The sequence below is a fragment of the Rhinatrema bivittatum genome, chromosome 5, assembly GCF_901001135.1.
Source record: "Rhinatrema bivittatum chromosome 5, aRhiBiv1.1, whole genome shotgun sequence".
NCBI lineage: Eukaryota > Metazoa > Chordata > Amphibia > Gymnophiona > Rhinatrematidae > Rhinatrema > Rhinatrema bivittatum.
Window position 1 is genome coordinate 198,879,987 of NC_042619.1, and position 14,471 is coordinate 198,894,457.

Genomic DNA, 14,471 nt, shown 5'->3' on the forward strand with positions numbered 1-14,471 from the left:
TCCAGAAAAGGCACCGACCTTTTCGGCGACTGGGTTACTGAGGCAACACTCACCCGACAGGGTATCGGGAGCTGCGACTCCGCCTTTAACGGTGGTCTCTCTGGCTATGCCTCTGCCTCCTTCTTCTGTTCTGGAGCCGGGACTGCTTACTCCAGGTCTCCAAGAAGAACTGGACTGGATGGTTCAGGAGGCCATCGACAAGGCAATGTATCGATTCCAGGTTCCTCCGGCACCGACACTGGTACCGATTGCGGAACTGACCACCGACCCGATTCCAACAGCGTTGGCACCGCTGCTCTCAAGGATGGAAGCGCTCATAGCCGCTTTTCCACCGATGGACCCCGAGTCACTGATGGCTTCGGTGCCCTCCCCGCTTGCTTTGTCATTGGGAGGAGAAACTCCGTTCCGCATCCCTCCATCGGGAGTTCTGCCGATGCCTCAACCATCGATGCCGACACGTCCGATGATACCGATGCACCCATTGGTGCCAATACTTCCGTTGGCCCCACCGAGCCATCCATCGATGCCCTCGATGCCTGCACCGGTGCCTTCGATGCCTTCATAGGTGCCTCCAGTTATTCCTGCGAGTCCTTCGGAGCCTAGACCAGGACCTTCAGGGATCCCACTGCCCCGTCCTCCTCTAGCCCCTAGAGGAGCAGGTGCTGATCCCTACGATACCTGGACTGATGATTCTTCACCAGACACCGATGACTTGCCTTCACCACCTTCACCTACTGAAAGTAGAAAGCATTCTCCTCCAGAAGACCTTTCCTTTTTAAATTTTGTGAAGGAGATGTCTGAATTGGTTCCCCTTCAATTACAGACGGAACAGGACGATAGGCATCAAATGATGGAGTTACTACAATTCCTGGATGCTCCCAAGGAAATAACCTCCATCCCTATCCACCAGATTCTTCTGGATCTCCTCAAAAAGAACTGGGAACATCCTGGCTCTGTTGCTCCAGCCCACAGGAAAGCTGACACCACCTATCTTGTTCAGCTCCAAGATTTCACAAACCTCAATTGGATCACCAATCTGTGGTTGTAGTATCTGCCCAGAAAAGAGCAAGGAGATCAAAACTTCACACTTCCTTTCCCCCAGGCAAGGAACAGAAATTTCTAGATGCCATTGGTCGCCGTGTCTTCCAGGGATCAATGCTCATCTCCAGAATTGCCGCTTATCAGCTCTATATGACCCAATATAATAGGGTCTTATTTAAGCAAATACAAGACTTCACAGACTCCCTGCCTCAGCAATTTCAAGATCAACTCCAAACCCTAGTAAATAAGGGTTTTGAGGCAGGCAAGCATGAGATCAGATCATCTTACGATATCTTTGACACCTCTACCAGGGTATCTGCAACTGCTATCTCGGCAAGATGATGGGCCTGGCTCAAGTCTTCCGACCTTTGCCTTGAAGTACAAGACAGATTATCCAACCTGCCTTGTGTAGGAGATAATCTGTTTGGTGAGCAGATTCAACGAACAGTGGCGGAACTCAAGGACCATCATGAGACCCTAAGACAGCTCTCTCTGATGCCTTCTGAATACTCTTCAAACAGCCCTTCCAGAAGGACTCTAAGAAGTCATTCTTCTGCCCGAAGAAATCCTACCCGCCACCAACTAGAACCCGTTCTACGAGACCATTTCAAAAAGCCCAGTCTCATCAGACATGAAAACAAAAACCGCAAGCAGCTCCTCAGCCGGGCTCTGCTTCCGGTTTTTGACTCCTGCATAGAGAGCAGCAGCCAGCTTCCATTACCCCACATACCAGTGGGAGGTCGATTGTGCCATTTCAACAACAGGTGGCACTCGATCACCTCAGACCAGTGGGTCCTGGCGATAATTGCTCAGGGTTATCATCTGAACTTTCTCTCCATTCCACCGGACTTCCCTCCTCTACTGACCTTGACAACATCCGATCACTCCGTCCTTCTGGAACAGGAGGTCTCCCTCCTCCTCCAGTCCAAAGCAATAGAACCAGTGCCCTATTCTCAGCACGGTCTAGGGTTCTATTCCTGGTACTTTCTAATCCCCAAAAAATGGGGGGGGGGGGTTTGTCCAATTCTGGACCTACGTGCCCTCAACAAGTACCTCCAGCGAGAGAAGTTCAAAATGGTAACCTTGGGTTCTCTTCATCCTCTTCTGCAAAGAGGAGACTGACTCTGCTCTCTAGACCTCCAGGACGCATACACACACATTGCAATAACTCCATCTCATCGCAAATTCCTGAGATTTCTGGTAGGCCCCAAGCACTAACAGTACCGAGTGCTTCCATTCTGCCTCGCGTCTGCACCACGAGTTTTCACAAAATGCCTCGTTGTAGTTGCAGCCTTCCTCAGAACTCAAGGTGTTCACGTCTACCCCTATCTCGATGATTGGTTAATCAGGGTTCCCACTCAGCAAGCTGCTCTGTCGTCCCTTCATCTTATCTTACACACTCTAATTTCGCTAGGATTTCTCGTCAACTACGACAAATCCTACTTAGTCCCATCTCAAACCTTATCGTTCATTGGGACAGACTTGGATACCTTGCAGGCAAAGGCTTTTCTGCCTCAACAGCGAGCTCTCACTCTCGTGTCTCTTGCACACCAGCTGCAGTCTCAGCATTCCACGACTGCACACCACTTTCTCATCCTCCTGGGACACATGGCATCCTCAGTTCAGGTCACCCCAATGGCCCGCTTGGCTATGAGAATCATGCAGTGGACTCTAGGGTCACAATGGACTCAATCCATTCAGCCCCTGTCAACCATTGTCCACATAACTGACTCACTCCATCAGTCTCTCGCCTGGTGGAGAAATCAGGTCAATCTCCTCCAAGGCTTGCCCTTCCAGGCTGCAGACCCTCAAATAGCTCTCACCACCGATGCTTCCAACCTCGGTTGGGGAGCTCACGTGGCCGATCTGCAGTCACAAAGATCTTGGTCTCCAGAGGAAGCCAAACACCAAATACATTTCCTGGAGCTTTGAGCAATCAGATATGCTCTCAGGGTCTTTCAGGATCGCCTCTCCAATCAAGTCATCCTGATCCAGACGGACAACCAGGTGGCCATGTGGTACATCAACAAGCAGGGAGGCATGGGCTCCTACCTTCTGTGTCAGGAAGCTGCACAGATATGGGTGGAGGCCCTCTCCCACTCGATGTACTTCAGGGCCACCTACTTGCCAGGAGTGGACAATGTGTTGGCAGACAAGCTAAGTCACATCTTTCAACCGCACGAGTGGTCTCTCAACCCCTCAGTAGCAAACTCAATCTTCCAACAATGGGGTTATCCTCAAATAGACCTCTTTGCATCACCTCAAAATCGCAAAGTAGACAATTTCTGCTCTCTCACTCACAGCCAACACATCAACCAAGAGATGCGTTCTCCCTATCATGGGCAACCGGTCTCCTATATGCATTCCCTCCACTTCCACTTCTCTCGAAGACTCTCATGAAGTTACGTCAGGACAAGGGAACCATGATCCTGATAGCACCTCACTGGCCGCTCCAAGTGTGGTTTCCAATACTTCAGGATCTCTCCATTCATAGGCACATTCCCTTGGGAAAGGACCCGCTTCTAATCACTGAAAACGACAGGTGCCTATGCCACCCCAACCTTCAAGCCTTGTCCCCGATGGCATGGATGTTGAAAGGTTAATCCTTCAGCCACTTAACCTTTTTGAACCAGTTTCCCGTGTCCTGATTGCTTCATGAAAGCCTTCCACGAGAAAATCCTATTCTTACAAATGGACCTGGTTTACGTCATGGTGCACTTCTCAGTCCCTTGACCCCTTTACCTGTCCAATCACGAAGTTTCTGGACTATCTGGCACTTGTCAGAGTCAGGTCTAAAAACTTCCTCTATCAGGATGCATGTTAGTGCGGTAGCCGCCTTCCATATAGGTGTCGGGGATGTTCCCATATCAGAACAACCCCTTGTAACACGCTTCTTGAAGAGCTTGCTTCACCTCAAGCCTCCTTTGCGTAGGAGCTCTTAAAACTTCAGTTAACTCGCAGTCCATAAATGTAGCAGCTCTTAAAACTTCAGGTAACTCACAGTCCATAAACGTAGCAGCTTTTAAAACTTTAGGTAACTCACAGTCCTTAAACATAGCAGCTTTTAAACTTTAAGTAACTCACAGTCCTTAAATGTAGCAGCTCTTAAAACTTCAGGGGACTCACAATCCTTAAATGTAGCAGCTCTTAAACTTCAGATAACTCACAGTCCTTAAACATAGCAGCTTTTAAATTCAGGTAACTCACAGTCCATAAACATAGCAGCTTTTAAACTTCAGGTAACTCACAGTCCATAAACGTAGCAGCTTTTAAACTTTAGGTAACTCACAGTCCTTAAACATAGCAAGTTTTAGCATAGGGTGAGTTCCTGCTTGCTCCCAGGGGCCTCTCTAAACCTTCTAGGCCCCAGTTCTTAAATTCTGGTGAGGGGCCCCTCCCTTCACCCAAGATTCCCCGTGGGCTTGGATTTTAAAGAGGACCAAGTGAGAAGCTGTGCCTGGTCCTTTAACGTAGTCTGAGGAAGTTTTCTATATACACCCTCACAAACCTAATGAGCTTACTGGCTAATCTAAGCAGAGGTGTGCTGAAACAGCCATGCCTTTATGCATCTGCTGTATTCGTTCAGATAGATAAGAGTTGTATTTATTTATTTATTTATTTATTTATTTATACAGTTTTTATATACCGTTGCACAGAACAAGTTCCATCTCTACCGTTTACATTAATTCATATTATAAAACACGATAAAAGGAATAAAATGAAGCAATACAATATCAGTTAAGATCAAATTAAAATAGGAATTAAATTAATATTAAAAGATAAGAGCAGATTAAGAACAAAAAGACCCAGATTAAACATCATGTCCATTTCAAAAGTTTGTCTAAAAAGCCATGTTTTTAGATCTTCCCTAAACCTCTTCAGATTTTCTTGCAACCGTATTTCTGAGGGCAATTTGTTCCAGAGAGTCGGCCCAGCGATAGAGATAGCTCGTGCTCTGACTTTGCTTAAGTGTGCAGACCTAACTGTAGGAATTGTCAAAAGTGCTTTATTTAACGACCTCAGATTGCGTTGAGGGATATGTAGTTTTAATGTGGAGTTTAACCAAGCAGACATGTCACTATATAAGATTTTATGGATAATACATAACGCTTTATAAGTGATCCTACTTTCAACTGGTAACCAGTGTAAATCCTTTAAGACTGGTATGATATGGTCCATTCGTCTAGTATTCAAAAGGATACGGGCAGCTGTATTTTGAAGAACCTGTAGGGGACGAAGTGTTGCTTTTGGTAGTCCTAATAGGGTAGAATTACAATAATCCAGTCCAGTTAATAATAGAGTTTGAAGTATTGCTCTAAACTTTTCTCTAGAGAGCTGAACCACTTCTGCATCATATCTATGATACCAAGATCTTCAAGCCACTGAATTAATATTGCATGATCTATAATATCAAATGCAGTTGATAAGTCTATCAGTACTAAAATGTAGCTTTGACCAATGTCAAAACCATGCCAGAGAGTGTCAAACATTGATAAGAGAAGTGTTTCTATGTTGGCTATGCTTCCTGTTCATATATCTTTATTCAAACTGTGTTAAATATATTTTTGTCAGCAACTAAATATGTCCTGGATAGAGCCTTATATGAGTATTGCTATTCCCCAGGTGGCAACCCACAATGCAGATATATTTAGGATAGTGAAACAATTCTGCTAGATTACAGATCTGCTAAAATTGCAAAGAGTGTTGTGCTAAATAATCTATACTTGCAGTGATAGTACTGAAAAACTACTTCTATTGCTACTATGTTTTCCCATTCTGTTGAATCTATACCTTTTTTGTTGAAAGTTGTAGGCAATTGGATAATGTACACTTTAACCAGGGACATTTTATTCAGGTTGTAATTTCAGTTTATGAGTCCTATTTACTAAGAGGTCCATATTCAAAAGGTTTGTCTGGCTAAGTTCAGGATTTACCTGGACAAATTGCAGGATCTGAATTTCCTGCTTTATCTAAATTTAGACCTGCTATTTATTTGCCTAGATTTACTCTCCTAAGTTAGGTTCCTAGTAATTAAAATCAGTGCTACACACCTAATATTGTTTCCTCACCCTAATTCTGCTCTGCAACCATTCACTTTTTAGGATTGTAAATGTGGGAGCCTAGTAAAACTAGAAGCCTAAATTTAGGAATTCAGCTCTAGTGAATTTTCAAAAGAGTCAGCCTAAGTCTCAAACTTATTCCTTTGAAAATTGATTTCCCATACACAAAATGTGAGAAAATATTTAAAGTTTCTTTGAAAAGGATTTTTCTGGCTAAGTTTTGGACTTAGCTGGACAAACCTGGGTTTAAATATATCCCCCTGCCTACAAGCTAAGTTTTATCCAGATAAATCATTAGCCTATAGGGATGGCAATTGTTTGAAACGAATGGGTAAAATGGAATGAATAAGACCATTTTCATTTCATTTGTGGCCCCCTCAAAGCAAATGGAGGATGTCCATAAATTAAAAGGAAAATTTTTATCTCATTCATTTATATTTCCCATTCAAATCTATGGCCCATTGAAAAGTGCTGCTGTAAGACTGGTAGCTATAGCCACCAACCACTGCCTATGTGAGGTAGTAGCCATCTGGAGCTAAGACAGGAGAAGTAAGCAAGTAGACAGGATGGAGGATTTTTTTTAACTTGCCTAAGCTGGCATATGGATCAAAGATCTGAGCATAAGATTGTCTTTTCAGAAGCTCTCTTACCCTTGGATTCATTAAAATGCTATAAATATAGCAGAAATAGTGCCCTCGATAAAAAAAAAAAGGGGCACAGTTAGGCTAATTTCCCTGCTCCTGCATAGGTAATTTCCATAACACATTTATTGCACTGCACATTAATTTATCATCCTTGGGAGAGAGAGAGAGAGAGATTGAGCATCTCTGTAGAGGCCAATATGTAAATTTACTATTTATACCACTGTAAGAGGGGGCACTATTAACTTTGGGTGTGAGGTTTAGAGGGTGGAGTAGGTTTGGGGGGGCAGTTTTACATACACAGTCAGAGGTACAAACAGTAAAGTTCACATCAGTGAAGATTTCCTTTCATTTGGAGTGCTGAAAGGTAAAAGAGGAGTTGATTTGTACATTCTCTCTCTCTCTCAGTAATGCAGGCACAACGTACAGAAAAAAGGTGTATTTATTTCCAGTGCAAGCATTAGGGCCTTAATCTAAAGAAAAGGTTCTTGAAAAGAAGGAAAGAAATTTTGTCATTGACAAAGGGATTTTTGCTATCTTTACTGCTACAGTCACAGGGCACTGTTCTCACTGTGAGTGAGGGACATAGGTGATGCTGAATTTTGTCTGTTCACTGAAACAGGGCAAAGGACAGTGCCAGTGTGAGAAAACAAACAATGGTATAGTGATTTTTGTTCCTGACTGCACAATGCAGAGAAAGCATAGAAGTGCTGCTTTGCCAGTATATTTTCTATAACAGTTTTTTTGTGCATGCAAAAGGAGATAATATGCACTGTGTATATAATATGCAGTGCGTGCATACACACTGGGGCAGATTTTCAAAGGGGTACGTGCGTAAGATACGCTCGTAACCCCCGAAAAGCTGCCCCTTCCACCCCCTGCGTGTGCCGGTTAGTTAGGGGAAGGAAAGGGAAGGTGAGGGGCACAGGAAAGAAAGTTCCCTCCGAGGCCGTTCTGATTTCAGAGCGGCCTTGGAGGGAACGGAGGCAGGCTGCGCAGCTCGGCGCGGGCAGGCTGCCGATTTTCCACAGCCTTGCGCTCGCCGACCCCAGATTGTAAAAGATACGCGCGGCTCCGCGCGTATCTATTAAAATCCGGCGTACTCTTGTTTGCGCCAGTTGCGCGAACAAAAGTACGCACACGCGTACTTTTTTAAAAATCTGCCCCACTGTGTATGTGAGAGAGAGAGAGAGAGACATTTCTGCACACACTGTGAGATATAACTCTAGCCACTAGCCAGATAGAGACTGAGTTTGTGCCACTACTAAGCAAGCACTGTGATTGCTAAGTACTGAGATGAACTCAGTCTGTCAACTTGACTGAGAGTGTGTAACAGACAGAAACTCAGTCAGTAATGTATTACAGTGCTACTGGTGAGTGGTATAGTATCAGTAAATATATTGTGATATTGAAAACCTCAGTAGCCACTTCAAATGCCATGATGTTAGGCTATTCATGCCACTTTTGGTGCCACTTCACCACAGTCTTGGTGCCTTGTAGTTCTCTTCCCTCTTCTGAGGATGTCTATCCAGAAGTTGCATTAGAATTGATTAGAAAACCCCAATTTTGTAGTTCAAAATAGGCTGCATTGCTTTCCCCATTGATTCTAATAAAAAAACGAAAAAATGAATGGAACAAATACATTTTTTTTGCTTGAAACAAGTCAAACAAAGAAAGGCAATCTACAAAATGAATAAATGAACCAAAATGAAAATGTTGCTTCTACATATCCCTATTAGCTTGCTGAAACATAGCCATATAAAATGAAGCATTCTGGGGGCGTTCTGGAAGTGCAACTTCTAATTAGCTGGGTAGGGCTGAATATCAGTGCTAGCTGGAAAGATTCAGCCGGCTAAGTCTGGTTGTATGGAAAGCAATCCTAAAGTTATCTGGGTACCTGGATAATTTTAATCTTAGCTGGCTATATCCAAAATAGATTTTGGCAGCAATCCTAACCTCCAGGATTGATTCAATTGTACCGAGCTCCCAGCATCCTTGCAGGTTATGGGGTTGTTGGTAGGGCAGCAGGGCAGCTATAGGGGTTGCAGGTGGATGGGGAGGGTGATGGAGGAAGCCAGTCTTAGTTTTTCAAATCAGGAGAAGGGATAAAGAGAGTCACCTGGTTGCTATCACCTTTGACTTGTTGCCTCTTTTGGGTGGTTGGGGGTTGGGAGAATTGGCTACAATGGCCCTACCTAATATCTAGTTATTTTGGGAAGTGGGGGTGGGGACGGGGGCCTGGATTGAGCATCCTGTCCTAGAAGCTGTTTGGGCTTTTGTGCATCACTTAACTAGCTTTATTCTGAATATACTCAGTTAAGGTTAAAGTTATCCATGACAGGTTATCCTGTCCACTTTAGTCAGATAACTTGTCTGCTCCTTGGCTTACAGAATATGGACTTCTTAGTAAATAAACCTGTGTGATTGCTCCTCCCATTCAGTAGATATGCCACTGTACCAAGTGCAAATTATAGTCAATTAACTGTTGCATTTGCTTTTTAGTTGTCAGCTAATGGAGCTGCAATTTGGATTAATTGCTTTGTTGGTGTCATCACAGTCATTGCTTTGTGGCCTGTTGTAATCATGTTCAACCAAGTCAAGATTCTTCTCAGTGTTAAGAAGATTATCCCCAAATTTGCACTCTACCAGGTAAGAAGTTTAAAAACTTCAGTAATTTCACGTCTGATCAATTGATTTATTATAATTAATATTCCTAGCCAAAATGTATCTTTTCCTCACCTCCAGTTTGAGCTTTTCTGACGCCAATGAACTGTAATTTGCCATGTAACATAATAGTATAGTAGATGTCATAACCTGGGTATGCTGCACTATCTGCCCGGTATGGCCTAACAACCTCCCCCCCCCTTCCCCTTCCTAATAACCACATCGTCCATATCCAGATAAGCCTTTTTTCATTTCTTTATTCAGTGGATGAAAGAGCCACAGCATATTTATTTAATATACCTAGAATGCAAATGTAAATGGAATAACAACGTAATAACCAATAACGTGCACATGCTCTAACCCTTCACTGTACCCCCAACATATCCCATGCAACTTGGAATTTTCTAACCAATCCCTCAACTAGTAAGGTGGTTGCCCAGCAGCATTCTGTTCTATGAATGCTGCCGCTAAGGGCATGCAACAACAGCTGCTCCATGCTGTTTGCCTCTGCCTCACTTTTTATGGCCTTCTCCAGACCACCCCTACCATGGCCCCCCTTCCTTCTATCAGGGACGTGGGATGTTAAATTGCCCATGGATGTAACCATCCCAGGCGCTCTCCTATCCAATGGTGCCTGAGCATAACTGTTCAAGCTTGCACTCCCTTCTTGCGCCAGTGAGGAAGCTGTCATGGGAGGGAACCAATAAATCATTCCTGGGTCCAACCCCTCCGCTGTACAGCTACAAGAGTTTCAATGGCCATTTGCATTGTTAACAGGAATATATCCAAGCCCACATCAGACAAATGAACCCCATCAACCCCATAAAGGCCCATGCAATCTGTGGAGATATCTTCGTATTTTAGCTGCAGACCCCTAGCATTCTCCAAAATCCCCCTGCCTCCATGTTAAGCTTCCTTCTGATTTTCTCCGCTGCTTGTGGTAACCACCAAACTAACCTGGTGATCACGAAGGACCAGATCATCACCACACTTGGCCAAAGGGACTTTAAAAATGCTAGGGCTGCTTTATCTTTATGATAAGGTGATAAAGTTTTTATGGAGACGGTGTCATTATGCTACCCCAGGTGAATGAATATGCCATCTGGCCTGGGTTGCTCGCTATTGTGTTATAGGTCTGTTGGTGTCATCTGGCTCCAGTAAGGGGTTTATTTTTTTGTATGTGCTGCACTGGTAGGTTACCCCCATGCCTTCGTGTTTTAGGGTTTTCACTGCTGCTATTTATTTAGGGTTGTAACTTCTAAATTGTGACGTTAACTCCCATGCCGAAATGTTACACCATAAATACCACTTGTTATCTCTGTTTCAGTTCTGTTCTCAAGTCACTAAGGAGGGAAACGCAAAGCTTCACCCCCAGCACTTGTTGCTTTTATTTTCATGGCCCATAATATAAAAGAGTGACTCAGAATCCATATCCTTCTTTGTCCCACATCCTTTCCATTGATGTACACATGCTGTCCTCTTTCCTGCCATAATAAAAGTCATTACTCATATTGTTTGAATGAGTCCTTGCCCTGTGGCCTTTGCTGAATGTGTAACTCCACTGCCTTCTGCCCTAAATAGCACTACTTTGTCCCCTTGCTCTCTTATGAGTCTTTTGAAAAGCAATTAAAACTTGTTTTTTAACAAACATTTACCTACTTTATCTGATGAATTGAATATGATTTTTTGACCTTGTTGCCAGTCATCTTTCTAGGCTTGTTCATTTAAAATTATTGCCAGTTTATGTGCGGATTTTATCATTGCGCTTATGTTATATTGAAGTTATTTATCTTATTGTATTTTAATTATGTATTTTTTTGTAAACCACTTTGATTTTATTTTGCAAGGAGGTACTTGTGCCTGACTTTGAAAAAGACTGCTTTATTCCCCATCCCCCCACTGTAGCCAACTTACAGCCCCAACTTTGAAAAAGACTAATTAAACCCTTGTAAGTTGATTATGGTAATACATACTAGGCATAGGTGCATTATATACGCATACATGCATACATACATAATGCCCCCCTCATCCTTCTTTGTGCTTATATTTGTATATTTACTTAGTACTAATAGATAAGCTGATATATAGGGGGTCATTTTCAAAGGAGTTACGCATGTAAATGTGACATACTATCGTAGCAATTTTCAAAAGCTATTTACTCGAGTAAAGTGCACTTACTTGAGTAAATCCTATGGACAATTCAATGGCATATATTGTAGCAATTTTGAAAAGCCCACTTACTTGAGTAAAGTGTATTTACTCAAGCAAAAACCAGTTTTGCTCGAGTAAATGCTTTTTAAAATCTACCCCATATTGTATAAATTATAAAATATACAATATCTTAAATATCTATATCTTTTTATACTGCAGTTGATTTCTAACTTGCATTAATGCACATGCAATTTTCATGGTCTAGCAAAATTAGTAAAGATTTGCATGTACTGCCCTGCTACATTATTCTAGTTTTACTATTGTATGACAGTCATTTCCAATCTTGTGTTAGCTCCTAACATTCCTGCATCATCCGAAACTGAGACATGCTTAATCTCAGCCCTTCGTTTTTACAGGTGCTGACTTCCTGCCTGCCCAGTGCTATTGAAAGGAAGCAGTACCTCTCTGTACTCCGAATCTATAATCCTTAGAGGTGCCAAAGTTTTCTTGCAGGAAACCAGCCTTAAATTAAGCTAACTCATTGAAAGACTATTAATATTATAAATTAAATCAATCTCTTCCGGAAACTTTAAATCTATGTGTTTTCTTATATTCCCTGTTAAATAATAATCTAACATCAAAGCAACCTTCTCTGCAAGTTTAGCAAAACTTAATGGAACAATTATTTTCTTGCACTGTATGCTCATGCTATTGCAGTTTAACTCATGGGAAGATACAGCTTGTAGGCAAGCTTAGTAAAAAGTTAATTAAGCTTATGTCTTCCTAGCTATATAAATTCTGAACACAGTACATAATATTAGATATATATCTGTCTATATCCACATACATATGCCAACAACCTCTTTCCGTCCTCACCATCCTCCTAACTACCAACACCATGGTGCTTGGTGTTAGATTCTTCAAGCGTAACCTGACTGGTCAGATTCTTTTATAAAAAGGTGCAGTTTGTTATTACTGGAGAGGCTGTCATTAGCAAGCCCTCATATATCTAAAACAGCTTCTTATACAATGCACTACCACTACTAGCAAATTAATGTTCTCTACTTTACTGCTCCTGGCTAACTACAACTGTCCGGACCAAGCTACAGTTCACTACTAATACCTGCACATCTTTGCTCTTACCTTAAACAAATGGACATAAATTATCTTATTTATAAAACTTAGCTGTTAACTTGGCTCTGCAGATCTTTCTTTCAAAAGATGACAATCTCTTAGAAGCATCCCTCACTCACCCCCCTCCTCCCATCCATACTCACGTTCTCTGATCCTGCCTCTGCGCAGCCTTCTCTGGTGCCCTCTGTTCTTAAGTCTGTTGTCATCTCTGGCTCCAGGCCGTGCCATGCCGGTCCGCATCCCTCTCAGGTCCCTTGCAGCTCCTCTACCTGTCTGCATCCCTTTCTGGTCCATCGCTGCTTTTCGTCTGTCTGAATTTCTCTTGGGTCACTTGTTAGTCTTCTTCTGCCTGCATCTCTATCTGGTCCCTCGCCATCCTGTGCCTTGTTTTCTGATCTCTCTCTCCCTCTGGTGCCTCACTGTCTTCAGGCTCTGACTTTATCTGCTTCCTCTTTATTTCCTCACAGGCTTTACTACTCCACTGGCTGTATTGCCATGTCCTAAAGCTATAAGCTCACGTGGTAACTGAAAAACACCCTGTATCCAGTCTATACAGCACTGCTCTAGTTCTATACATTCATATGCCACATATAAAAATTCCCTTCTTACAGGTTCTGTTAAAAAGTTTCTTAATGAGAAGGATTACTTTATAGGCCACCCCATGTACCTGATATCCAGCTGCTATGCATCTGCCGTGTTGTGCACCAGGCTTCCTCTCCTGTTTCCCTTTTTCAGGACCAGGTTGGCACACTGTCCTTTGGATTGCTTTGGTGGTATCGGGCTGGGAATTCCACATTTCTTGCTCTTTAAAAGCAATGCCTGGGTTGTCCTTATTCTAAATGAAACAACCAGGGATCTCAGCCGTATCTCTGGCAAATGTAAAAACCGCTGTTGCCTCCCTGCCTTGCTTCTGTATGCTATCCCACGCCCAAATGGTGCTGCCGCCCCATCTTCCTGGTTTTTTCTATATCTCCAAGGACCCCCTGTTCAAACGGGCCAGTTCAAACCTATACAATGACCAGGACACTTGCTAGCCTTGTCCTAATCTCTTGCCTCCCCCGCCCCCCCCACCACCCCTCCCAGGTAATTTCTGGCCATGCCAGATGGCAGACCTGATTACAAGGCCTTTGCTCCCTACAGAAGCTGGGCCTTCTGCAGGTTAGGACGAACTGATCTACCCAGTCTGCCTAGCTGCCATTGCCCTCCCTGGTCTTGCTAAGGACATTGTTACATGTTTGGGTTCTTCTCCCTTTCCTGACACTGAGGCCATGGGGTTTGGTGATGGTGTGCAACACACTTTATTTTGTGAGTAACAAAGTAATGTTCACACCATCACCAACACACTTTATTTTGTATACACAGTTTAACATGTTTTTTTTGGTCTCCCTGATGCAGCCCTGGAGATGCTGACTCAGTCCAGACCATAGTTCCTACTCCACAGCTCACTGGCTGACTTACGATGCACAGGCACTGGCAGGCAAGGTCAGATACCACTGGCTCCACTTGGGTATAGTTACCCTTCCTTATCCTGTTACTGGCTGAGCCTCCCTGCCTTTTCACCAGAATGGTTCCCTCCCCCACCAGCATAGGTTTCCCTCTCTAGGTTCAGGGATGTCTCCTCGGGGCTGAAGCAACAAGGTGTACTCAGCAGAATGCACAGTTTTACCCACAGTTGTGTGCATGTTTTTTGTGTGCAAATGTTACTCCCAAAGCAGCAGGGAGTTTTGTATGTAAAACCGTGAGTCCTGCTTAGCACCCTGGCATGGTAATCCCATGCAAA

General features: G+C 43.4%; 1 protein-coding gene across 1 annotated transcript in view; it reads left to right on the forward strand.

The window, feature by feature from the left end:
- The window catches only part of LOC115092307 (organic solute transporter subunit alpha-like), a 98,885-nt gene that overhangs the window by 40,601 nt on the left and 43,813 nt on the right, over nt 1-14,471 (forward strand). The window contains exon 6 of the mRNA XM_029603077.1: nt 9,245-9,391. Within this exon, the coding sequence (XP_029458937.1) occupies nt 9,245-9,391 (147 nt within the window). The remainder of the gene's footprint in view (nt 1-9,244; nt 9,392-14,471) is intronic.